General features: G+C 70.6%; 1 protein-coding gene across 1 annotated transcript in view; it reads right to left on the bottom strand.

The window, feature by feature from the left end:
* Positions 1 to 7,849: 7,849 nt before the first annotated feature.
* Positions 7,850 to 18,367, bottom strand: part of MORN1 (MORN repeat containing 1) — a 28,111-nt gene continuing 17,593 nt past the window's right edge. The window contains exons 11-14 of the mRNA XM_059691535.1: positions 17,381 to 17,514; positions 17,191 to 17,270; positions 11,131 to 11,177; positions 7,850 to 8,111 (exon numbers count right to left, since the gene is read on the bottom strand). Coding sequence (XP_059547518.1) covers positions 7,909 to 8,111; positions 11,131 to 11,177; positions 17,191 to 17,270; positions 17,381 to 17,514 — 464 coding nt within the window. The 3' untranslated portion in view covers positions 7,850 to 7,908. The remainder of the gene's footprint in view (positions 8,112 to 11,130; positions 11,178 to 17,190; positions 17,271 to 17,380; positions 17,515 to 18,367) is intronic.

Below are 18,367 nucleotides of genomic sequence, written 5' to 3'. Positions count from 1 at the left end.
GGTGCCCCGGTCCGGGCGGCGTCCTGGGTCAGGCGGGCTGGGGCCGCTGGGCCGTGAGTCACCGGCCCGCCCTCCGGGGCCCCGCGCTCAGAGGGCACAGCCCTTCCTCCGGGGCCGCCTCCGGATCCGCGGCCGGCGGGAGGGTCCCGCCCGGGGAGGGGACCGGGCACTGCGCCGCCTCCCCCGCCGCGGCCGCGGTTCCCCTCGCGCCCCCTCGGAAAGCGCGACTCAGCCCCGCGCCCCCGCCGCCCGGTTTCACTTCCTGCCCCCGCCTGGCGTCGCCCGGGCCTTGCAAACGCCCGTCCGCCCGGACCTCGACGGCGGGGCCGCGGCTTCCGGGGGGAGGAGGGGGGCGGGGGGGGGCATTGGCGGCCCCGCGCGCCCCGCCGGCTGCAGTCTCCACGCCTGCGCGGGCCTGACCCTCCCGCCTCCCCGTTTGGGACGGGGCCTGTGGGCGGGGCCTGAGATCGGGGCCGGGGCGGGGCCTGAGATCAGGGCGGGGGCGGGGCCTGTGGGCGGGGCGGGGCCTGGGACTCCGGGCGGCCCTCGCGGGGCCTCGGGGTGCAGGGGCGCCTGAGCGCGGTCAACCTTCCCTCCCTGCGCGGGAAGGGGGCTGGGGAGGCGGGCACCTCGGGGCGGGGAGGTGTCTCGGGGGCACGTTGAGCTGGAGGCGCCGCCCCCGCTGCATGTGGCTGGGTTCTGGGGTCCCCGCGCTCAGAGCGTTCACCCAGTGTTCGAATTCCGAGCGCCCCCGGCCTGGGGTGGGGGTGGGGCCCGGTGCGACCCCAAACCCCGGCTGGCGGTGATGGCGAACTGCAGCTCCCGGGGTGCGGGGAGGGGCGCGGTTCCCCGGGCTGGGCGGGCGCGCCCCTGGGTCTGCGTTCGAATCCGGCTCGACCGGCTTGGCCGCCTTTCTCTGGGGTCCAGCCCCCGTTTTGCGCCGTTTCCGGAGGGAAGCCCCATCCTTTAGGACCCGCGTGCCCGCCGCCCCCTGAGCCCCGAGAAGCGCGTTCCCACGGGTGTCAAAAGCGCCCCTGTGCCCAGACTCCGCCGGGTTCCACAGAGGCGCCGGGCAGCCCCTCCTCAACACCCCCAACCAGGCCAGCAGGCGGGCCCCGAGCCAAGTCACTCCAAGGGCCGGGGGTGGGGGGAGGCCCCCCAGCTCCTCAGCCCCGGGCAGGCTCCTGGGGATGCGGTCGGGCCGGGGGTGGAGGAGACCCCAAGGCCAGGGAATGCCACGCGGGGCCTGCGCCTCCTTTGGAAACGCCGGCCTCCCTCCCCAGGCGGTGACCCCGTATTCACACCCCTGGGACCCCAGCCGCCCCTCCGGCTCATCCAGGCCGGGCCCTGTCTAGCCTCCCGCTCCTCTCCCCCCACCAGCCCCAGCTGCCTGGGCCGCCCTCTCCTGCCTCCTGTCCAGCAGGTCCCTTCCTGACCGGGCCTGTGGGGTCCCAGGTGCACCCAAACCCCACCCAGGGCCTCGGCCTTCAGGCCCCCGTCCGGTTTCTGCCCCCCTTTGCCCTCTGCCTGGTGGCGTCCTTGAGAGGGGGCTCCCCAAACCCCCGGAGGGCTAGCGCCCCTGAGCCTTGGGCAGGCGCCTATGTGTGGGAGGCCAAGGAGGGCGGAGGGGGTGGAGGTGGGCAGCACCCCTCCCAGGCCCCTTCCCAGGCCGCCAGCAGCGGGGCCCACGGGGATCCACGCACGGGGCTCTAGAGCGTTTGTGGGGCGCCCTGTCCTCGCCCCCGTCTCTGGTTGTGGGGGGGGAGGGGGGCTGAGCGTTCTCCGCACCCCTGGGAGGAGGGGTCTCCAGCGTTTGGGGGAGTGTCACATGGGGGGCGGCTGACCTGGTGGCTGATCCCACACATCTGGCGGGGCCTGTCAGGCTGCCCGACTAGACAATGGCGGCCCTATTTGTAGTGTCTGTCCCCGTCCCTGGCAGGGGGGTGGCCTGCCCGCTCCTGGAGGCCTGGGGCCTGGGGCCTGGAGCTGCCGTGTGGTCACTGCCTGCCCCCGTTGCTGCCCCGGCCGCCCCCAGGCTTGCTGAGGGCCCCTGGGTGACTCAGGGCCCATGGGCAGGGCCCCAGGGCCGCGCTCCCCACCTGCTCGGCCCCCACCCGGCTCCCAGGGTCCCCTGGGCCGGCCCAGGCTCAGCCTCTTCCATCGGAGAGGCCTGGGGGGCCCGCAGCGGCCGCCCCCGGGGAGCCGTGTGCTGGCCAGGCCCAGGCTTAGCCTCTTCCATCGGAGAGGCCTGGGGGGCCCGCAGCGGCCGCCCCCGGGGAGCCGTGTGCTGGCCGGGCCCAGGCTGAACAGGACCCGGTCTGGCGGGCCGGACACCAGGGCACCGGGGCACCTCTAGGAAGCCCTGCCCGGGACAGCTCCCCAGCTGGCCTCACACCCGCCTGGCACGGTGACCCGGCAGCCTGGCCAGGCGGCGGGAAGGGAGGCTGCCCTGGGGAGTGTCCTGGGCGACCCGCCTGCCAGGGGCAGAGGAGGCTGGGAGGGGCTGCCGGTGCCAGGCGGGCCGCGGGGCAACACACAGACAGGAAGGGCTCTGTGTTGTGCTGGCCACTGGGCCGGCCCTGGGTGGTCTGAGAGGCTGGGCTCCCTGCTGGGAGGGGGCTGGAGGGAGGGGGCCGGTGCTCGCCTCTCTCATCTGTCTCTGTCTCTCTGTCTCTGTCTCTCTCTGTGTCTCTGTCTCTGTGTCTCTCTCTCTGTGTCTCTGTCTCTCTCTGTCTCTCTCTGTCTCTGTCTCTCTCTGTCTCTTTCTGTCTCTGGCTCGCAGACCCCCAACAAGGACGAAGCTGCCTCTCTCGGGGCGGCACCCCCAGGTGCCCCAGAGTGGCTGTCACTCAGTAAATCTCCGTGGAGCGAGTCACCGTCGGGGCCAGTGCCTGGTCAGAGGTCAGAGCAGGAGGAGGCCGCAGGGGGCAGGCCTGGGGCGAGGGCTGTGCTTGGCTTTGGCCAGGGCCAGGCCCTGGAGCCCCCTCCCGCGCCTCCTGGGGAATAAGGTTTGGGGGGGGCCTGATGCCACCCCCTCTACCAGCCCCTGCCCACAGCCCCACCCAGAATGGGGCGAGGGTGGCCTGTGCCCAGACCTGGCCCACGGGGGCGGCTCCCTCTGGGAGAAGCCGGGGGTCTCCAGGCCAGAGGCAGAGGCGGCCCCACCGGCAGGCCTGCGGGAGCGCCTGCCCAGCCTGGATTCTGGGGGCAGTGGCCAAGTCAAGGTCACTCACTGCCCTGTTCGGCCACCTACCCGGTGGGGGAGGGGCAGGAGCTCAAAGCTCCAGAGGGAAGTTACAGGGGCGTCCCCCAGGCTCTGCCCTCCTGCCCCCCCCCATGCCACTCTCTGGGGCTGGTCACCAGGCGTCACCTTGTGCCCTAGAGGCGGGCAGGACCGGAGGGGGTGCTGTCCTGTGAGCCTCCCGGGGACTCTGGGCGGCTGCTGGCAGGTGGATGGGCAGGGCCGGTGGCCAGGCTCTGGGGCTGCCCCTGGGGGGGGGGGGCATGGGTGCTGCGGGTCACGAGGCCTGTGGGCAGCCGGGGAGCGGCTGGCAGGTGGGGCCTGGCCTGCAGCCACCTGGCTGCTCAGGCGCTTCATGGCCGGACACTGGCCAGCAGCCCTGACGGCCAGGCCAGCGTCGGGGCCACTCAGGCCTCTCTGACCCTCCCTCTTCTTTCATTTTGTTAAGAATCCAACGCCCTGGCCGGTGGCTCCAGGTAGTTGCGGCGGCGTCCAGGCCACCACCAGGTTTCGGGGCGATCCCGTCAGCCTGTGCGCCTGAGGCAACCGGTCAGGGTTTCTCTCCCCCTCGCCCCCATTCCTCTCTCTAAAGTCAATTAAAAAACAAACAGGTCCTGGGGGGAGGATTAAACAAAAAAAACCTGAAAGAAAAGAATTCAAATTCTGTCTGGGGAGCCGTGGACGTCCTGCTCCCTGTATGATTGTCAGTTTGGCTCGAATAAACTCATAAAAATTCTTAAAATAAAAACTGCGTATGGATTTGCCTGTGGGACACAGTATAGGCTGGGGGTTGGGGGGGGAGCGGCTGCCTCAGGTCTGAACTCACCCAGCACCCCGAAGTGCCGGCCAGGCCCCGGCGCTGTGCCCCCACCGGCCTGTCGCCCACCGGCCTCCCTGCCCCTCGTCCACCACCGCCCATCGTCCCGCGGGGCCTGGCGGGGGCGGGCAGTGGGTGGGGCAGGGGACCGCAGCCTTCATCGCCCTGACCCCCCACCCCCGGGATCTAAGCGCCCCCAGGCCTCACGGAGCGGCCCCGGCCCCAGGGCGGCGGCAGGGGCCCAGCTTGTGGTCCCATTGGACCCCGAGGCCCCGGGGCCCCGCCTGGTCTGCTTTGGTGACTGGAGAGTGGGGTTCACACCGTGTCTGCAGAGAGTCTACTACTCAGGAGCCGGCCCCGCCCGAGTCCACAGGAGCCGCGTGTGGCTCCCGCCCTGGGCTGCGTGATTCGGGGTTAATTCCTGGGGCCCTCCTGGCGGGGGAGACGCAGCGGCTGTCCCTGTGCCCGCACCGTCTTCTTCCCACACTGAGACGTCATTTCCGTGGTTTTCCTTCGACAGGAATGAGTTTCGTCTTGAAGAGAAGGGAGAGCGGCTGATTGGCTGGGTCCCGGGGCAGCCGCTGGCGGGGGGAAGGGGTTGGCAGAGGGGGGGCTGGTCACCGGGGCCCGTGGAGGCCCTGCCCTGTGTCTGGGCGGCCGTCCCACGGCCTCTGCCTCTGCGGCTTCGGGCAGGAGCCCCCCCGCCCCCCGCTGCCGAGGTGCTCTGACCCGGAGTCAGCGGCTCCCATGCCCACCGGGCACCGGCCCGGCCTCTCCTCACGGCCCGCCCGCGGAAGCTCTGCTGAACCAGAAACCTGTGGCCATGAGCTCCTGGAGCCTGAAGGGGCCCCAGCTGCCCCCCCGCACCCCCGCTCAGGCTCAGTTACGTCAGCTCTGCACGAGGAGGCTCTGCACCCCTCTGCCTCGCTGGCTCTCTCGTTTGCTCCCGCGTGGCCCCGGAGAGGAGCTGGGGAGGGAAGCTCCTGGGGTCCTGCAGGGCCCGCTCCATCCTCCCACCCACCACTGATTGGTGCGGAGGGAAAATTGGCGGGAAACCTTCCAACAGAAACGCTGGGAGGGCGGGCGCTGGGGTGGCGGCCAGGGCAGGTCGGGAAGGAAGGGCGGGCGTCGGGCTGAGGCTGGGCCTCTTGTCTTCCAAGTCAGAACAGTGATCCCACGTGGCCCCACCTCTGAAGGCCAACCAGCCTCTCTTCCACCCACAGTCACCTGACCACCCATCTCTCCACCTGTCCATCCATGTGCTCGTCCATCCACTCATCTGCCCACCCCCTCCTCCCACCCACCACCCATCCACCACCCACCCACCCACCCATCCATCCACCCACCCACCCACCAATCCATCCATCCACCCACCACCCACCCACCAATCCATCCACCCACCACCCATCCACCACCCACCCACCCACCCATCCATCCACCCACCCACCCACCAATCCATCCATCCACCCACCCACCCACCCACCAATCCATCCATCCACCCACCCACCCACCCACCAATCCATCCACCCACCTACCCACCAATCCACCCACCCACCAATCCATCCACCCACCCACCCATCCACCCACCAATCCATCCACCCACCCACCCATCCACCCACCAATCCACCCACCCACCAATCCATCCACCCACCCACCCATCCACCCACCAATCCATCCACCCACCCACCCATCCACCCACCAATCCACCCACCCACCCACCCACCCATCCACCAATCCATCCATCCACCCACCCACCCACCAATCCATCCATCCACCCACCCACCCACCCACCCATCCATCCATCCATCCACCCACCCACCCACCAAACCACCAATCCATCCATCCACCCACCCATCCACCCACCAATCCATCCACCCACCCACCCATCCACCCACCAATCCACCCACCCACCCACCCACCCATCCACCAATCCATCCATCCACCCACCCACCCACCCATCCATCCATCCATCCACCCACCCACCCACCAAACCACCAATCCATCCATCCACCCACCCATCCACCCACCAATCCATCCACCCACCCACCCATCCACCCACCAATCCACCCACCCACCCACCCACCCATCCACCAATCCATCCATCCACCCACCCACCCACCCATCCATCCATCCATCCACCCACCCACCCACCCATCCACCCATCCACCCATCCATCATCTACTTCATTCATCCACCCATCTACCCACCCATCCACCCACTAATCCATCCATCAACCCACCCATCCAACCACTAATCCACCAATCCATCATCCATCCACCCAACCACCCATCCACCCATCCATCCACCATCCATCCACCCACCCATCCACCCATCCACCACCCATCCACTCACCCACCCACCCATCCACCATCCATCAAACCACCCATCCACCCATCCATCATCTACTTCATTCATCCACCCACCCACCCATCCATCCACCTCATTCGTCCATCTACCCACCCACTCACCCCCACCCTCTTCTTTCCATCTGCTCCCCCAACCCTCCAGCTCATCACCTGTCAGTTCTTCCTGCCCCCCCCCCCCCCCCCCCCCCGCACCGGGCTGGCCTCCAGCGCCTCCCTCACTGCCTGGCGCAGGCGGAGCAGGTGCTCCAGATCCACGCTGACCGGCACAGGTGAGCGCGGCCCCTGGAGGCCACACTGCGCCGGGCGCTGAGGCCGCACAGACGCGCCCAGGAGACGACGAACAAGACAGTAAGTAAAGCCGGGGCGAGCAAAGGTGGGAAGACGGACCCAGGAGCCAGTGGGAGGAGTCGCTGGGGTGGGTGCGCGAGGGGCCGGGAGGCCTCCGGAAAGGGCCGAGGCAGCAGAGCAGAGGAGAGGAGAGGAGAGGAGGGCCAGGGCGGGTCCAGCTGGGGGGGGGGGGGGCTCGGGTCCTGGTAGCGACTGGGTGTCACCTGATGTCACCTGCTGGGACCGTGCGGGCTGGGGATGAGCTTCGAAGGGTCGGGCGGGAACGCGGCTCGGGGCATGTTTAGTCGGCCGGCCTCCCACACCCTGGGGAGGCCGCACCTGTACCCCGAGCCTCCCAGCTGGCCGTCACGGTCTGGAGCTGGGGAGAGGCCCAGGGAGGTGGGACGGAGCCCCAGCCCCAACGCTGGGCGGTCAGGGGCCTGGTGGGGTTGCTGTGGCAGCCGTGGTCCCTGGCCATGGGAGGGTATGGGCCTGGCTCAGAGGGTGCCCGGGGGCCCTGAGGGGATGTGCTGACAGGAGAGCCCTGCCTGCGCCCATTTCCCTGGGAGGAGGAAGCGGGTGGTCAGCTGAGGGGATGGGGAGGAGAGGGACCAGCGGGCGTGCATCCGGGTTCTCTGGGACGGGTGAGCCCACGGGGAGGGGCGTCCGATGACGGTGGCACGGCCCGCCCTTCGGTGCTGAGCATGTGTCCGGCTGGGGCCCCCCCGCCCCCCCCGGAGCCCCCACGCGCAGCCCGCCAGCCCTGCTCGTCCTGGGTGAAGCTCAGATGTGCAGCCCATTTCTCGAAAACCAATCCCCTGACACTGGTCCCCAAGTTCTCCTCTGGGAGCTGGTTCTGAGTCCCCAGGCCACCCGCAGGCCCTGCGTCCCCACGGAGGCCCGGGCGAGGGGAGGAGGCAAGCCGTCAGCTGGCCGGCTGCGCTGCAGGACGGGGAGCACGTGGGGTGCGGACGGCCACCCGGAGCCGCCACCACGTGTCGGGGTGGAGGGGCTGCGCTCGGGGCTCCGTCGTCAACGTTGAGCACTTTATTAACACCAGGGGTTCTGGGGCGTGGGGGGGCCGCCTGGGAGCGTGGGGGCCGCCTGGGGAGGGGGCGGGGTGGCGCCACGGGAAGCAGCGGCGGCGTTTCTGTCCTTCAGGATGAGGTGGTGTCCGGAGGGGACGCCTGTCCCCGGGGGTGGGCGGCCCTCCCGGGTCCAGGCTCGGGGGCTCTCTCCAGGGCGGGGGCGCTGCCGGCCGGGCCCCTGGCGGACACCCGGAGGTGTTTGAAGGCCGTGGGCAGCCTGCGGCCCAGGAACGGGGGGGTGGTCACGTCCTGGATCATGATGACGTACTCCCCTGTGGGAGACAGGAGAGGCTCGGACTGACCCACCCCCCCATGGCACCCCAGAGCCTCCCGCCCCGCCCCCACCTGCCCAGACCTGGCTGCCCTTTGCCCAGCTGCTGGGGCACACGGTGAAGAAATGAATTTGGGCCCTGGCTGGTGTGGCTCAGTGGATAGAGCATCGCCTGTGGACTGAAGGGTCCCGGTTCAATTCACGGTCAGGGCACAGGCCCAGGTTGCGGGCACGATCCCCAGTGTGGGGCGTGCAGGAGGCAGCCGATCCCTGATTCTCTCTCATCACTGATGTGCCCTCTCCCTCTCCCTTCCTCTCTGCAGTCAATCCTACATAATAAAAGGCTAATATGCAAATAGACCAAACAGTGGAACGGCCTGTTGCCATGACGCGCACTGACCACCAGGGGGCAGATGCTCAACACAGGAGCTGCCCAGTGGTCAGTGCGCTCCCACAGCCGGAGCCCTGCTCAGCCAGACGTCAGGCTGACAGCTGACAGCTGACGGCTGGCGGTTGGCGAGCCCCATGGCCTCTCCCGCCTCCATGGCAGCCGGCATCCCCCCGAGGGCTCCCGGACCGCCGAAGGGTGCAGGCCGGGCTGAGGGACCCCCCCACCCCCCAATGCACAAATGTCGCACACCCGGCCTCTAGTAAAAATATATTTAAAAAAAAGAGATGAATTTGGGCGAGTGAACTACCTGCACCCTCAGGACACAGGCCCGGCTGCAGGTCAGCTCCTGGGGCAGAGCTGGGGCCCGACTGGAGGGCAGGGCTGTGAGGGGGCAGGGCAGGGCCCCGTGGGGGGCGCAGGGCGGGGCGGGCAGAGAGCGCCCTTCCCGCTGGGGCCACGTGGCTGGGATCCTTTAGAAAGTACCTCCCCACCTTTTAGGAGAAAAATAATTCACTTCCTCTAAAGTGTTTTTCCAAATAATCAAGGCTCTAAGACCTGGCTGCCTATTTTGAAGCCCTCCCCATTCTGCTGGGGGAGCAGTTTGGGGGGGGTCGTGGGGGACCAGGGTGTGGAGGGATTGCTCTGCTGGGGGAGCAGTTGGGGGGCTGTGGGGGACCAGGGTGTGGGGGGATTGCTCTGCTGGGGGAGCAGTTTGGGGGGGGGTCGTGGGGGACCAGGGTGTGGGGGGATTGCTCTGCTGGGGGGGGTGGGGGGTTGTGGGGGACCAGGGTGTGGAGGGATTGCTCTGCTGGGGGGGCAGTTGGGGGGTCGTGGGGGACCAGGGTATGGGGGGATTGCTCTGCTGGGGGGGGTGGGGGGTCGTGGGGGACCAGGGTGTGGGGGGATTGCTCTGCTGGGGGGGGTGGGGGGTCGTGGGGGACCAGGGTGTGGGGGGATTGCTCTGCTGGGGGGGGTGGGGGGTCGTGGGGGACCAGGGTGTGGGGGGATTGCTCTGCTGGGGGAGCAGTTTGGGGGGGGGTCGTGGGGGACCAGGGTGTGGGGGGATTGCTCTGCTGGGGGGGGTGGGGGGTTGTGGGGGACCAGGGTGTGGGGGGATTGCTTTGCTGAGGGGGCAGTTGGGGGGTTGTGGGGGACTGGGGTGTGGGGGGAGGGAAAAGCACGTCCCCGCTTTGCAGCCTGAACGCTGTCTGGAGGGCCTCAAAGTTGGAGAAACAGAAAGAGGAAAATGAGGAGGCACAGAGTGAGGTTGCCATGGGAACCGCCCCTCCCTCCGGGCGGGGGGCTGGCACAGCGCGTGGAAAAAGCTCGCGGCTGGCCCGGCTCACACAGGAATGCGCGCAGCTGAGCGGGCGGGAGGGAGGCGCCCCGGCCCCAGGACAGGCGGGGGGGGCGGGTACCCCGCTGGGCCGGGCTGTGGGGTGCGCCCCGGGAAGGACCCAGGACCCAGGACGGAGAGGACTGGCCGGCGGGAGTGGGCTTGGCCCGGAGTCGGTTCCTCTGGAGCCCCGGGTGGCCCGGCCCGGGCGCTGGGAGGGGCCGCATTCCGCACCCGGGCGCCGGCCGCGGGCGGAGGGGGCACATGGCAACGCCGTGTTTCCGGGCGTCTCTAGGTGTTCCCGGGAGCGGGGGCCCCGCGGGGACTCCGTGGGCAGCGGCCACGGCCCAGCCCAGCCCTCCTCTGACCCCGTCCCCAGGCCTCGGCGGAGGGAGGGAGCCTGGCCGGTGGCCACCCCGCTGGCCTCAGCCACCCAGGCCGGGCCCGGCCGCCACGTGGTCCCGGTGGCCCTGTGCCCGGAAGCCCTTCTCCTCAGGCCCCTCGAAGTGCAGGCGACCCACACTGGCCCCCCAAGACAGCAAGGGGCGTCCCCTCCTCCCCCCTCCCCCCTCTTCAGTCACACATGGGGGTTCTGAGAGGGTGATCCCGGGGCCAGCCGTCAGAGGGTCAGCACACGGCCGGGGGCACTGCCAGGCCCGGCTGCACCCACACCAGGACCTTCCTGGGTGGGGAGGGGCTTGGACCTGGGCACCCAGCTGGGCTGAGGGCCGAGAGCCCGGGGCTGGGGGGCCCCTGCCCTGGACACCCCGCCCCCCCCCCGCCCCCTCCCCCGCCCCCGTGCCCACAGCCTCCCAGGGGGCCACGCCTTGGTGAGGACCCTGGGCCAGTCCACGTCCCCCACCTGCCCAGGCCCCGTGGTCCTGCCTCTGGGGGTGTCCACGTTGGGCAGGCAGGGTGCCCGCCCAACCCGAGGCCCAGCCTGCAGCCATGTCCAGAGGAGGGGAGCAAGCGCCTGCCTTCCAGAGGCGACGGCTGGTCCACTGCAGTGACGGCGAACCTCTGAGCTCGGCGTGCCAGCATTTTGAAAAACCCTAACCTAACTCTGGCGCCGTGTCACATAGAGACATTTTTTGATCTTTGCAACCATAGTGAAACAAAGACTTCTATTTTTGATATTTATTTTATATATTTAAATGCCATTTAACAAAGAAAAACCAACCAAAAACATGAGTTCGCATGTCACCTCTGACGCGTGTCATAGGTTCGCCATCACTGGTCTACTGGATGGGACAGCCCGCGCCCCCCCACTGCCCCCCCCCACTGCCCACCTACCTGGGGGGGCCTCGGTCCCTGGCTCTGCCTCGGCTGCCCCCTCAGGCCTGCGGGGAGAAAAAGGGAGGCCCTGAGTGCACGTCCCAGGGCCCACGTGTGTGGCACCCCTCCCCATGCACACGCACCTGGGGCCACAGTGCGGGGGACCCTGGAAGGCCAGAGGGTACCCGGGTGGCTGTCCTGGCCTCCAGGCCCCCCTCTGCCTCAGGGTCAGCGTGTGCGGCCCCCCTGGCCGGGCCCTGCCCCTGGAGGAGGGGCCACGAGGCTGGGGCCGCTCTCTGCCCTCGGCCTTGGCATCTCGCTGTCTGATCCCACACGTGGCACCAACAGCCGGAGCTAGAGGGACAAACCCACCCCCTCGCCAGCCGGCGCTGCCTCCAGGGGCGTCGAGGTGCCGAGGCCTCGCAGGGCGAGCAGGGCCCTCAGAAAGCGCCCAGGCACGGAGCGACCGGAGACGTCGGGCACAGGGCTCCGCAGGGGCCGAGCCGCTGGGCGGGGGCTGCCCTCCTGGGAACTAGGGGTCACTGTCACCTGGTGAGGCGGGAGCGGGAAGGTGGGGATGGAGGCAGGAGGGGCAGCCCGGCCAGGCCCGTGTCCGTCGGAGGGTGGACAGAGCTGCCCGGCCCTGCTGCCCGAGGTGGGCAGCTCCAGACCCATCTTGGCATGTCCGTCCGGAGCGGAGGGCTCTGGGGCCAGGTTCGCCGTGCAGTGAGAGACGGGCCCCCCGCCCACCCCAACACTGACCCCCGGGGGTCAGCTGCCTGCAGAACCGGCTGGGCCCTGATGCACGTCCTTGGGGGACGAGGCCGCTGGTGCAGTGTGGGCGCCCCGAGTCCTCTGGCCTCGGACGTGCTGCCTGGGTGGCGCAGAGGCCCCGGGCTGACAGACTGGGCTCCGCCCTGAATTGTCCAACCCCAGGCCTTGGAGGCAGCCAGGAGGCCCCTCCGTGGCCCCGTGTTTTGCCATCAGAGGGCGGGGAGCGGGGGGGGGGAGGGGGGGGGCTCCCTGACGGCTCGGCGACCAGCCAGGCTGACCCCTGGCCAAGCTGAGGTGCCACATGCTGGTTTGGGTGATAAAACTTAAAGACAAAGGGTTTAAAATTCCTTCATTTCGAGCGGGGGAGGGGGGGAACGGGCGTTTCGGTCGTGAGGGGGGGTGTGTGGGGGGAGGCAGGTAAGTGTTTTAGCGCGAAGAATAGCCAGGGTCCCCGGGCGGCGGCGTTAAGGGACCTGAAGGAGGAGCCCAGCGTTTTTACAGAACCCCCAGGGCTGCGAGCAGACGGCGGGGCCGGGGCGCAGGCCAGGGGCGCCAAGGGCTGAGGTTCCCGTGGACCCCGCGGGTTGGGCCTGGCATCCCGGGAGGCAGAGCACTGAGGGCCCTGCTGACCCAGGGCGGCCATGGGACCCACCCACGCCGATCGGGCCCCGACTGTGTGCACAGCGCTGAGCGGAGCCTCCCGCTTCCTCCACGGACCCTACGCCCTGAGAGGCCCACGGGTGGGGGCGGGGACACGGAGGGGGCGGGGAGCCTGGGAGTGGGCTCTGGCCAGGGCTGGCCCCCGACCGGCCTCTCCACCGTCAAGATTTCCTCTCGGGCCGGCCAGCGGGGCTCAGTGGTCGAGCCACGGCCTCGGAACCAGGAGGTCACGGTGTGAGTCCGGTCAGGGCACAGGCCCGGGCTGTGGGCTCGATCCCCAGTGGGGGGCGAGGAGGAGGCAGCCGATCCACGATTCTCTCTCATCATTGATGCTTCTGTCTCCCTCTCCCTCTCCCTTCCTCTCTGAAATCAATAAAAACACATTAAAAAAAGAGTTTGATCCTTTGGGGCTTTGCCCTGTGAGTTTGAGGGGGCTGGTTCTTCCCCAGGGAGGGCCTGGTGCTCCCAAACCCCGAGGCCACGCCCTCCCCTCCCCTGAGGCCTGGGAGGGTCCCATCGGAGGTCGAGGCCCCAACGCTGCCCTTCTAGGTCAGGGTGACGAGCGCGGAGCGGACCTGACCCTGAGCGGAGCCGTGGCCAAGGCGGTGACCGCTGCAGCCTGGGTCGGACCCGGGGCCGCAGCCACGCTCCGTGGCCTGGCTCTGAGGGCCTCTCCGAGTGGCCGGGGCCGGGAAAACCCATGGTCAGAGCCGAGACACCGGCCACAACGGGTGGAAGCAGCGCCGAGTGGGCCGGCGCCCAGGCCCCCACAGCCGGCTTCCTGGCTGGGGCCGCGGAGCAGAGTGAGGCTCGGGGAGCGGGCGTTGGACCCCCTGGCAGAGCGCTCAGTGGGCGGCGGGAGGAAGGCGGCCCTGTCCGAGGGACGCTTCCCGGTGAGCCAAGGCCTCAGCAGCCCGTGTGGCCCAGGCCCGTCCACCCCAAGGCCCATCAAGACCCTGGGGGTGTGGGCCTGGCGGCCCCGCGGTCAGACAGGCGGCCGTGCTGCGGACCAGACGTAGAAACCACGGCCGGCCGCAGGGGGCAGGGGCACAGGCTCCCGTGGGTGTGGCCCCGAGGCCTGACCTGGGCGTGGGCCCCTGGGGCCTGGTCAGGGAGGCCCCACGCGGAGTCTGGGTCAGGCCCCGGTGCTGGGGCAGGCGCTTCTGCTCAGCCTGTGGCGTCACGTGAGAGCCCAGCCCCAACTAGACACAAACTGGGGGGACGGTCCCCGAGGGCGGCAGCTGCAGGGGGCCAGGGCTCTCCCCACCTGCCCTGCCCACGAGGCCGCGAGGCCAGGCTCTGTGGGCGGCTCACTGCTGGAGCCTGGCTGCCCTCGCTGGGGGCCAAGCTGGACACCGTCGTCGCCTCCCTGGGACCCTCAGCCCAGGGGCTCAGCCGGCCGTCGAGGGCCCTATCCCTGGGGCAGCCGGAGGCCTCTCCTCACCCGGGGGTCCCACGGCCACATGGCCCCTCCGAGTGAGCCCCCCACCCCCCCGCACACACCAGAGGCTAATGAACCCCCAGCCTGGCCTGGGGCTGAGGGGTCGGCACCATTTAGGGGCCCCGTCCCCTGTGGGCAGCGGGCTCCAGGCCCAGGGAAGCCTGCAGGGTGTTCTCAGTTTGGGGGTACCTGCCAAGGGGGGCCGTGAGTGTGGGACAGGGGAACAGCCCCACCCCCAGCCTCCCTCTGCGTGGTCCCCGTTCCAGCCCTGAGTCAGGCAGAGGCATCGCTGGCTGCAGGGGGGTGGGAGGGGGTTGAGGGTGGCCAGCTGCTCCCGCGCCCCCCTCACACCTGCTCTGCTCCCCACGGCTGCTCGGGCCGCACGGGCTCGTCTCACGGCCTTTAACAGTTTTTAGAGTCAAGCACCCAGCCCACCCTGGGAGGGAGGCCGAGGCCGAGCCCACCCGCAGGTCCTGGCCGGGGAGGGACAGGGGACAGAAGCCACGTGCCCTGCGGCCTGGACGCTCTGTGACTGCCACCCCACGGCCTCTATGGGGCTGCTGGGCTCCCAGGAGCTCCCCCCGCCCGGCCCACCTGGGCCCCCCATTTGCCAGGACACTGCCCGGCTCAGGGCCACCACAGCCAGGAGTCTCTGACCACCCCCTGTGACCGAGGCTGCTCCCGGCCGCGGGCTGGCACCTGGGAGAGGACAGGCCGCCACCTGAGCGCGTCCTCTGGGCCGACGACCCGGTGGCTGCTGCCCAGAGCTCCTGGTCCCCGGGGGGCCGGCCGGGTGGCCCACCCTGCCCCAGGCCGCTCTGCCCTCGGAGGCTGAGGGGACGGCGGGGGTCCTGGCTGCAGCGGGTGAGGAGCGGGGCGCTGGCCCAGCCGCGGGGGGCAAAGGCCTGGGCTCCCTGTGATGCTCGGCGGTCGCCCGGACCTGAGCGGAGGGGGCGGGCTGTGAGCCCCAACCACCGGCCCCACAGAACTATGAACCGGCCCCCGTGTCGGCCTAACGACCGAGTCAATGCCTGCTCTCCGAGTCCTGTTAAACCGTTTCCTCTGAGCGAGCAGGAGGGCCTGGGGGGCGGCCGGGATCTCTGCGGGGCCCTCACGAGCAGCCGTGGGCGAGGCCGGGCGGGTCCCTGGCCGTGGGTGGCGCTGGGTTGAGGGCTGCCCGGGCCCCCACAAGTCCCCCCGCGCCCTTAGGGCTCCTGGGGGGAGAGGCCGGGCCCGGGCCCAAGACCCCCCCACTCCCCGTGGCGGCCGCGCCCGTGAAATCCAGTCCGGGCTTTGCCGCCGACACCACGCGGCCGGCCTGTCATGTTGTGAAATTCCGTCAGGAGCCAGGAATGTCTCCGCAGGAATGCCAGGCGGAGCGGGAACAGGCCCGGGGCGGGCGGGCGGCCCTGTGACGGGCAGGCTCACCTGGCCCGCGAGGCGGCAGCTCAGGGACCCACGTGGGGAGAGTGTGAGGCCCCTGCGGGCGGCGGGAAAGCCGGTCCCGGGGCCTGGGCTGAACGCCCCCCCCCCCCCCCCCCGCCAGGCCGCCAGCTCCGTCCGGCCACCCTCGGGCCTTTCCGTGACCGTGGGGCGCGGTGGCGGCACTGACCGGCCGAGAGTGTGAGCCATGCGAGGCTGGCCCTGGCTTTGAGGGTCACCGGACGGAGGAAGGGGGCTCCTGGCCCGGCTGAGGCCGCGCTGAGGGTGAGGGGGCCGTGGCCGGCCCAGCCCGGTCAGCTCGACACCCCCAGGACTCCAGTGGCTGAGGGACGGCGCCGGCCTTGTCCACGCGTGTCTCCCCCGTGGGGTGCGGCCACCTGATCACTGCTTCGCCCCCTCCCTGGCCTGGGCCGACCCGGGAGGCAGAGCGGCTCACGGTGGGCCATGGGTGCCAGCCTGCCGCCAGGAGCTCCCCACCCTGTGCCCAGGCCCCACGGCCATGTCGCCGCCGTGTCCCAGGGTCCCAGACAGCACGGGGAGCAGGGCTGGGCGGCTGGCTGGACGGGGCCCTGCCTTGAGGGCTCTGCCTCTGCCTGAGCCAGCTCAGGGGGGACCCAGGAGCCCCGTACCCCCCTCCGCAGCGGGTCAGGCCCAGCTGCCCCACGCCTTGCAGAAAGGTCTGCCCCAGGAACTGTGAGGGCGGGGAGGCCTCACAGCAGGTCCTCGGGGAGCGAATGAGGCGCCCCGTGCGGAGGGGGCGGAGGGGGGTGGTGGCGAGAACATCCAGGCAGAAAGCGCTGGGGGCTGGGGGGGGGCAGGAGCCCTGGGCCCCTCCCCCACCTGCCTGTGGGCCCCTCATTCACAGCCCGAGCCGGGCGGCTGGGTGGGCTCAGCCGGGCATCAGGGGAATCGAGTACCTGCCCCCCCTCGGGCCCCCTCACCCCCTTCCTGTGGCTGAGCCCCGGCAGACGCCCTGCCCCCCGGGGGGACCCGGCCTCCGCTTCCCAAGGCAAGGGCTCCTTAATGCGAACCAGACGCGCGTCTGCGAGGCCGGCGGCGGGAAGGCGGGAAGGGTGGGTCCCACAATTCCAGGGGGTGGGCTTTTTGGGTCAAGAGCCAGGTGAGGGCGGAGGGAGCTGGTGCCGGGGCCAGAGCTAGGCAGCTGGGGGGGGGGGCACCCTCGGAGAGCAGGTGGAGGCCCTGGGGCAGGCCTCCTGCTCACCCTGGTGGGGCTGGGTGGGGGCTCGGGCACAGAGCTGGGTCCCTGGCGGAGGCCCGAGGCCCAGGCCCCCCAGCAGGCGTCGGGCAGGGGGGCGGGCGGGCGGGGGTGAAGGAGGCCAAGGGCCCCTGAGTCCCGGGAGGTGGGCTCGAGCTCGGGCTCTGATGGGGGGAGGCGCCCGGGTTGGTGCTCCCGTGTCCTGTGGCCCAGCCCGCGGTGCCCGCAGGGGCTCCTGAGGAAAGCGCCTGGCCACTCGCTGCCCCCCTGCCCGCACGTCGCTGCGGGGGCCACCCTGCTGCCGCCCCCGCTCCAGGTCACGTCCCCTCGTCCCCTCTGTGCTAGGAAGGGCCCGGGCTCCCCTGGAAGCAGCAGGCCCGGCCGGGCCCCCATTGTCCAGGCCACAGGCTGAGGCCTGTGGTGTCTGCGGGGCTGAAGGCGGGGGAAACCGAGGCAGGTGTGTGGGGAAGGGCGGCCCTGCCCCCACCTGAGACTGTGCACGCCTGGGAGGCCGGCTGACGGCCTGAGGGTGGACCCCTCTTACCTGCTGCCTCCCGGGGGGTCCTGCGTGGTGGGCGTCCCTGTCCCGGGGCTCAGGCCACCTCCGGGCCTGCCGCTGGCCTCCTGCGGAGAGCAGGGGGGAGGCTCAGGGGCCCCCGCAGCCCCCAGCCCCCCACGCACTGGCTGCAGCGTGGGCAGCGTGCGGACCGGCCGTGGGGTCTCCCCGCCCCTACCTGGTGCGGGCCGTCCAGGAACGGGACGGGGTGGTACCCGGGCGGAGGGGGCCCCAGGCAGACGTCCTCGAACTGGGCGCAGCCTCGCTCCACTCGCCGACAGCCCTCAGGACAGCAGGACCCGCGTCGCCCGGCTGAGGAGAGAGAGGTTTCCCGGGAAGATGGTGCCTGGGCCCCTGAGCACACAGAGCGCCGCCAGCGAGCCCTTCCCGCGGCCCAGGTGGGGCGGGCCGGCTGGGAGGGCTCCCGCCACAGCAGCCACGACGGCCGCGCCCGCCCCGAGCGCCCATGACCAGGACACGCGGACACGCCCCCGTCGGGGCTGCAGAGGTGGAGCCTCAGGCACAACCAGGGCCCGGGGAGCTCAGAAACCCTCCGGGTCTGGGCCAGGCCTGTGTGTCCTGCAGGGGGTGCCCCACCGCGGCCCTGTCCCTCCCGGGACCCCAGGTGTGAGGGTGAAGGCCCCCCTGGAAGGAGCTGCCAGTCAGCTGCCCTCCCTCCGCTCTTTCCACAGAGACTGCGACGTTAGGTTGGTGCAGGGCCCCCAGACGCAAACACCCACACGCCGGGACCCCAGCCTGTCCCTCGGGGACGTCCCTGCCCTGCTCACACGCCTGCGGAGGGGGCTGGACCCCAAGGGGTGGCTGGAGCCGGTGGGGCGGGTGGGGCGCTCGGCTACAGAGGCTGCAGGGGGCTTGGCGAGGGGACGGCCTTGTCATCGTGCCCTGGACGGGGTCCTGGGGTTGCGGCCTGAACACCACCCCCCCCGGGCCCGTCTGGGGGAGCGAGGGAGGCCTCAGGCCCAGACGTGTCTCCAAGTTGCAGGTGGGGGAGTCTGACCCCCCTCCTTCTGCAAGGACCTCGCTCACCACCACTCACCCGCCAGCGTTTGCCCGGCTGCCCTGTTTGCGCCCTGGACAACGGTGGGGATGGACCCCAGCTCTGCGCCCTCTGCCCAGGCGACTGCCCGGGCGGGGGGGCTGCACA

The sequence above is a fragment of the Myotis daubentonii genome, chromosome 3 (genome assembly GCF_963259705.1).
Source record: "Myotis daubentonii chromosome 3, mMyoDau2.1, whole genome shotgun sequence".
NCBI classification, from domain to species: domain Eukaryota; kingdom Metazoa; phylum Chordata; class Mammalia; order Chiroptera; family Vespertilionidae; genus Myotis; species Myotis daubentonii.
This window is presented reverse-complemented; position numbering and strand designations above follow the sequence as displayed.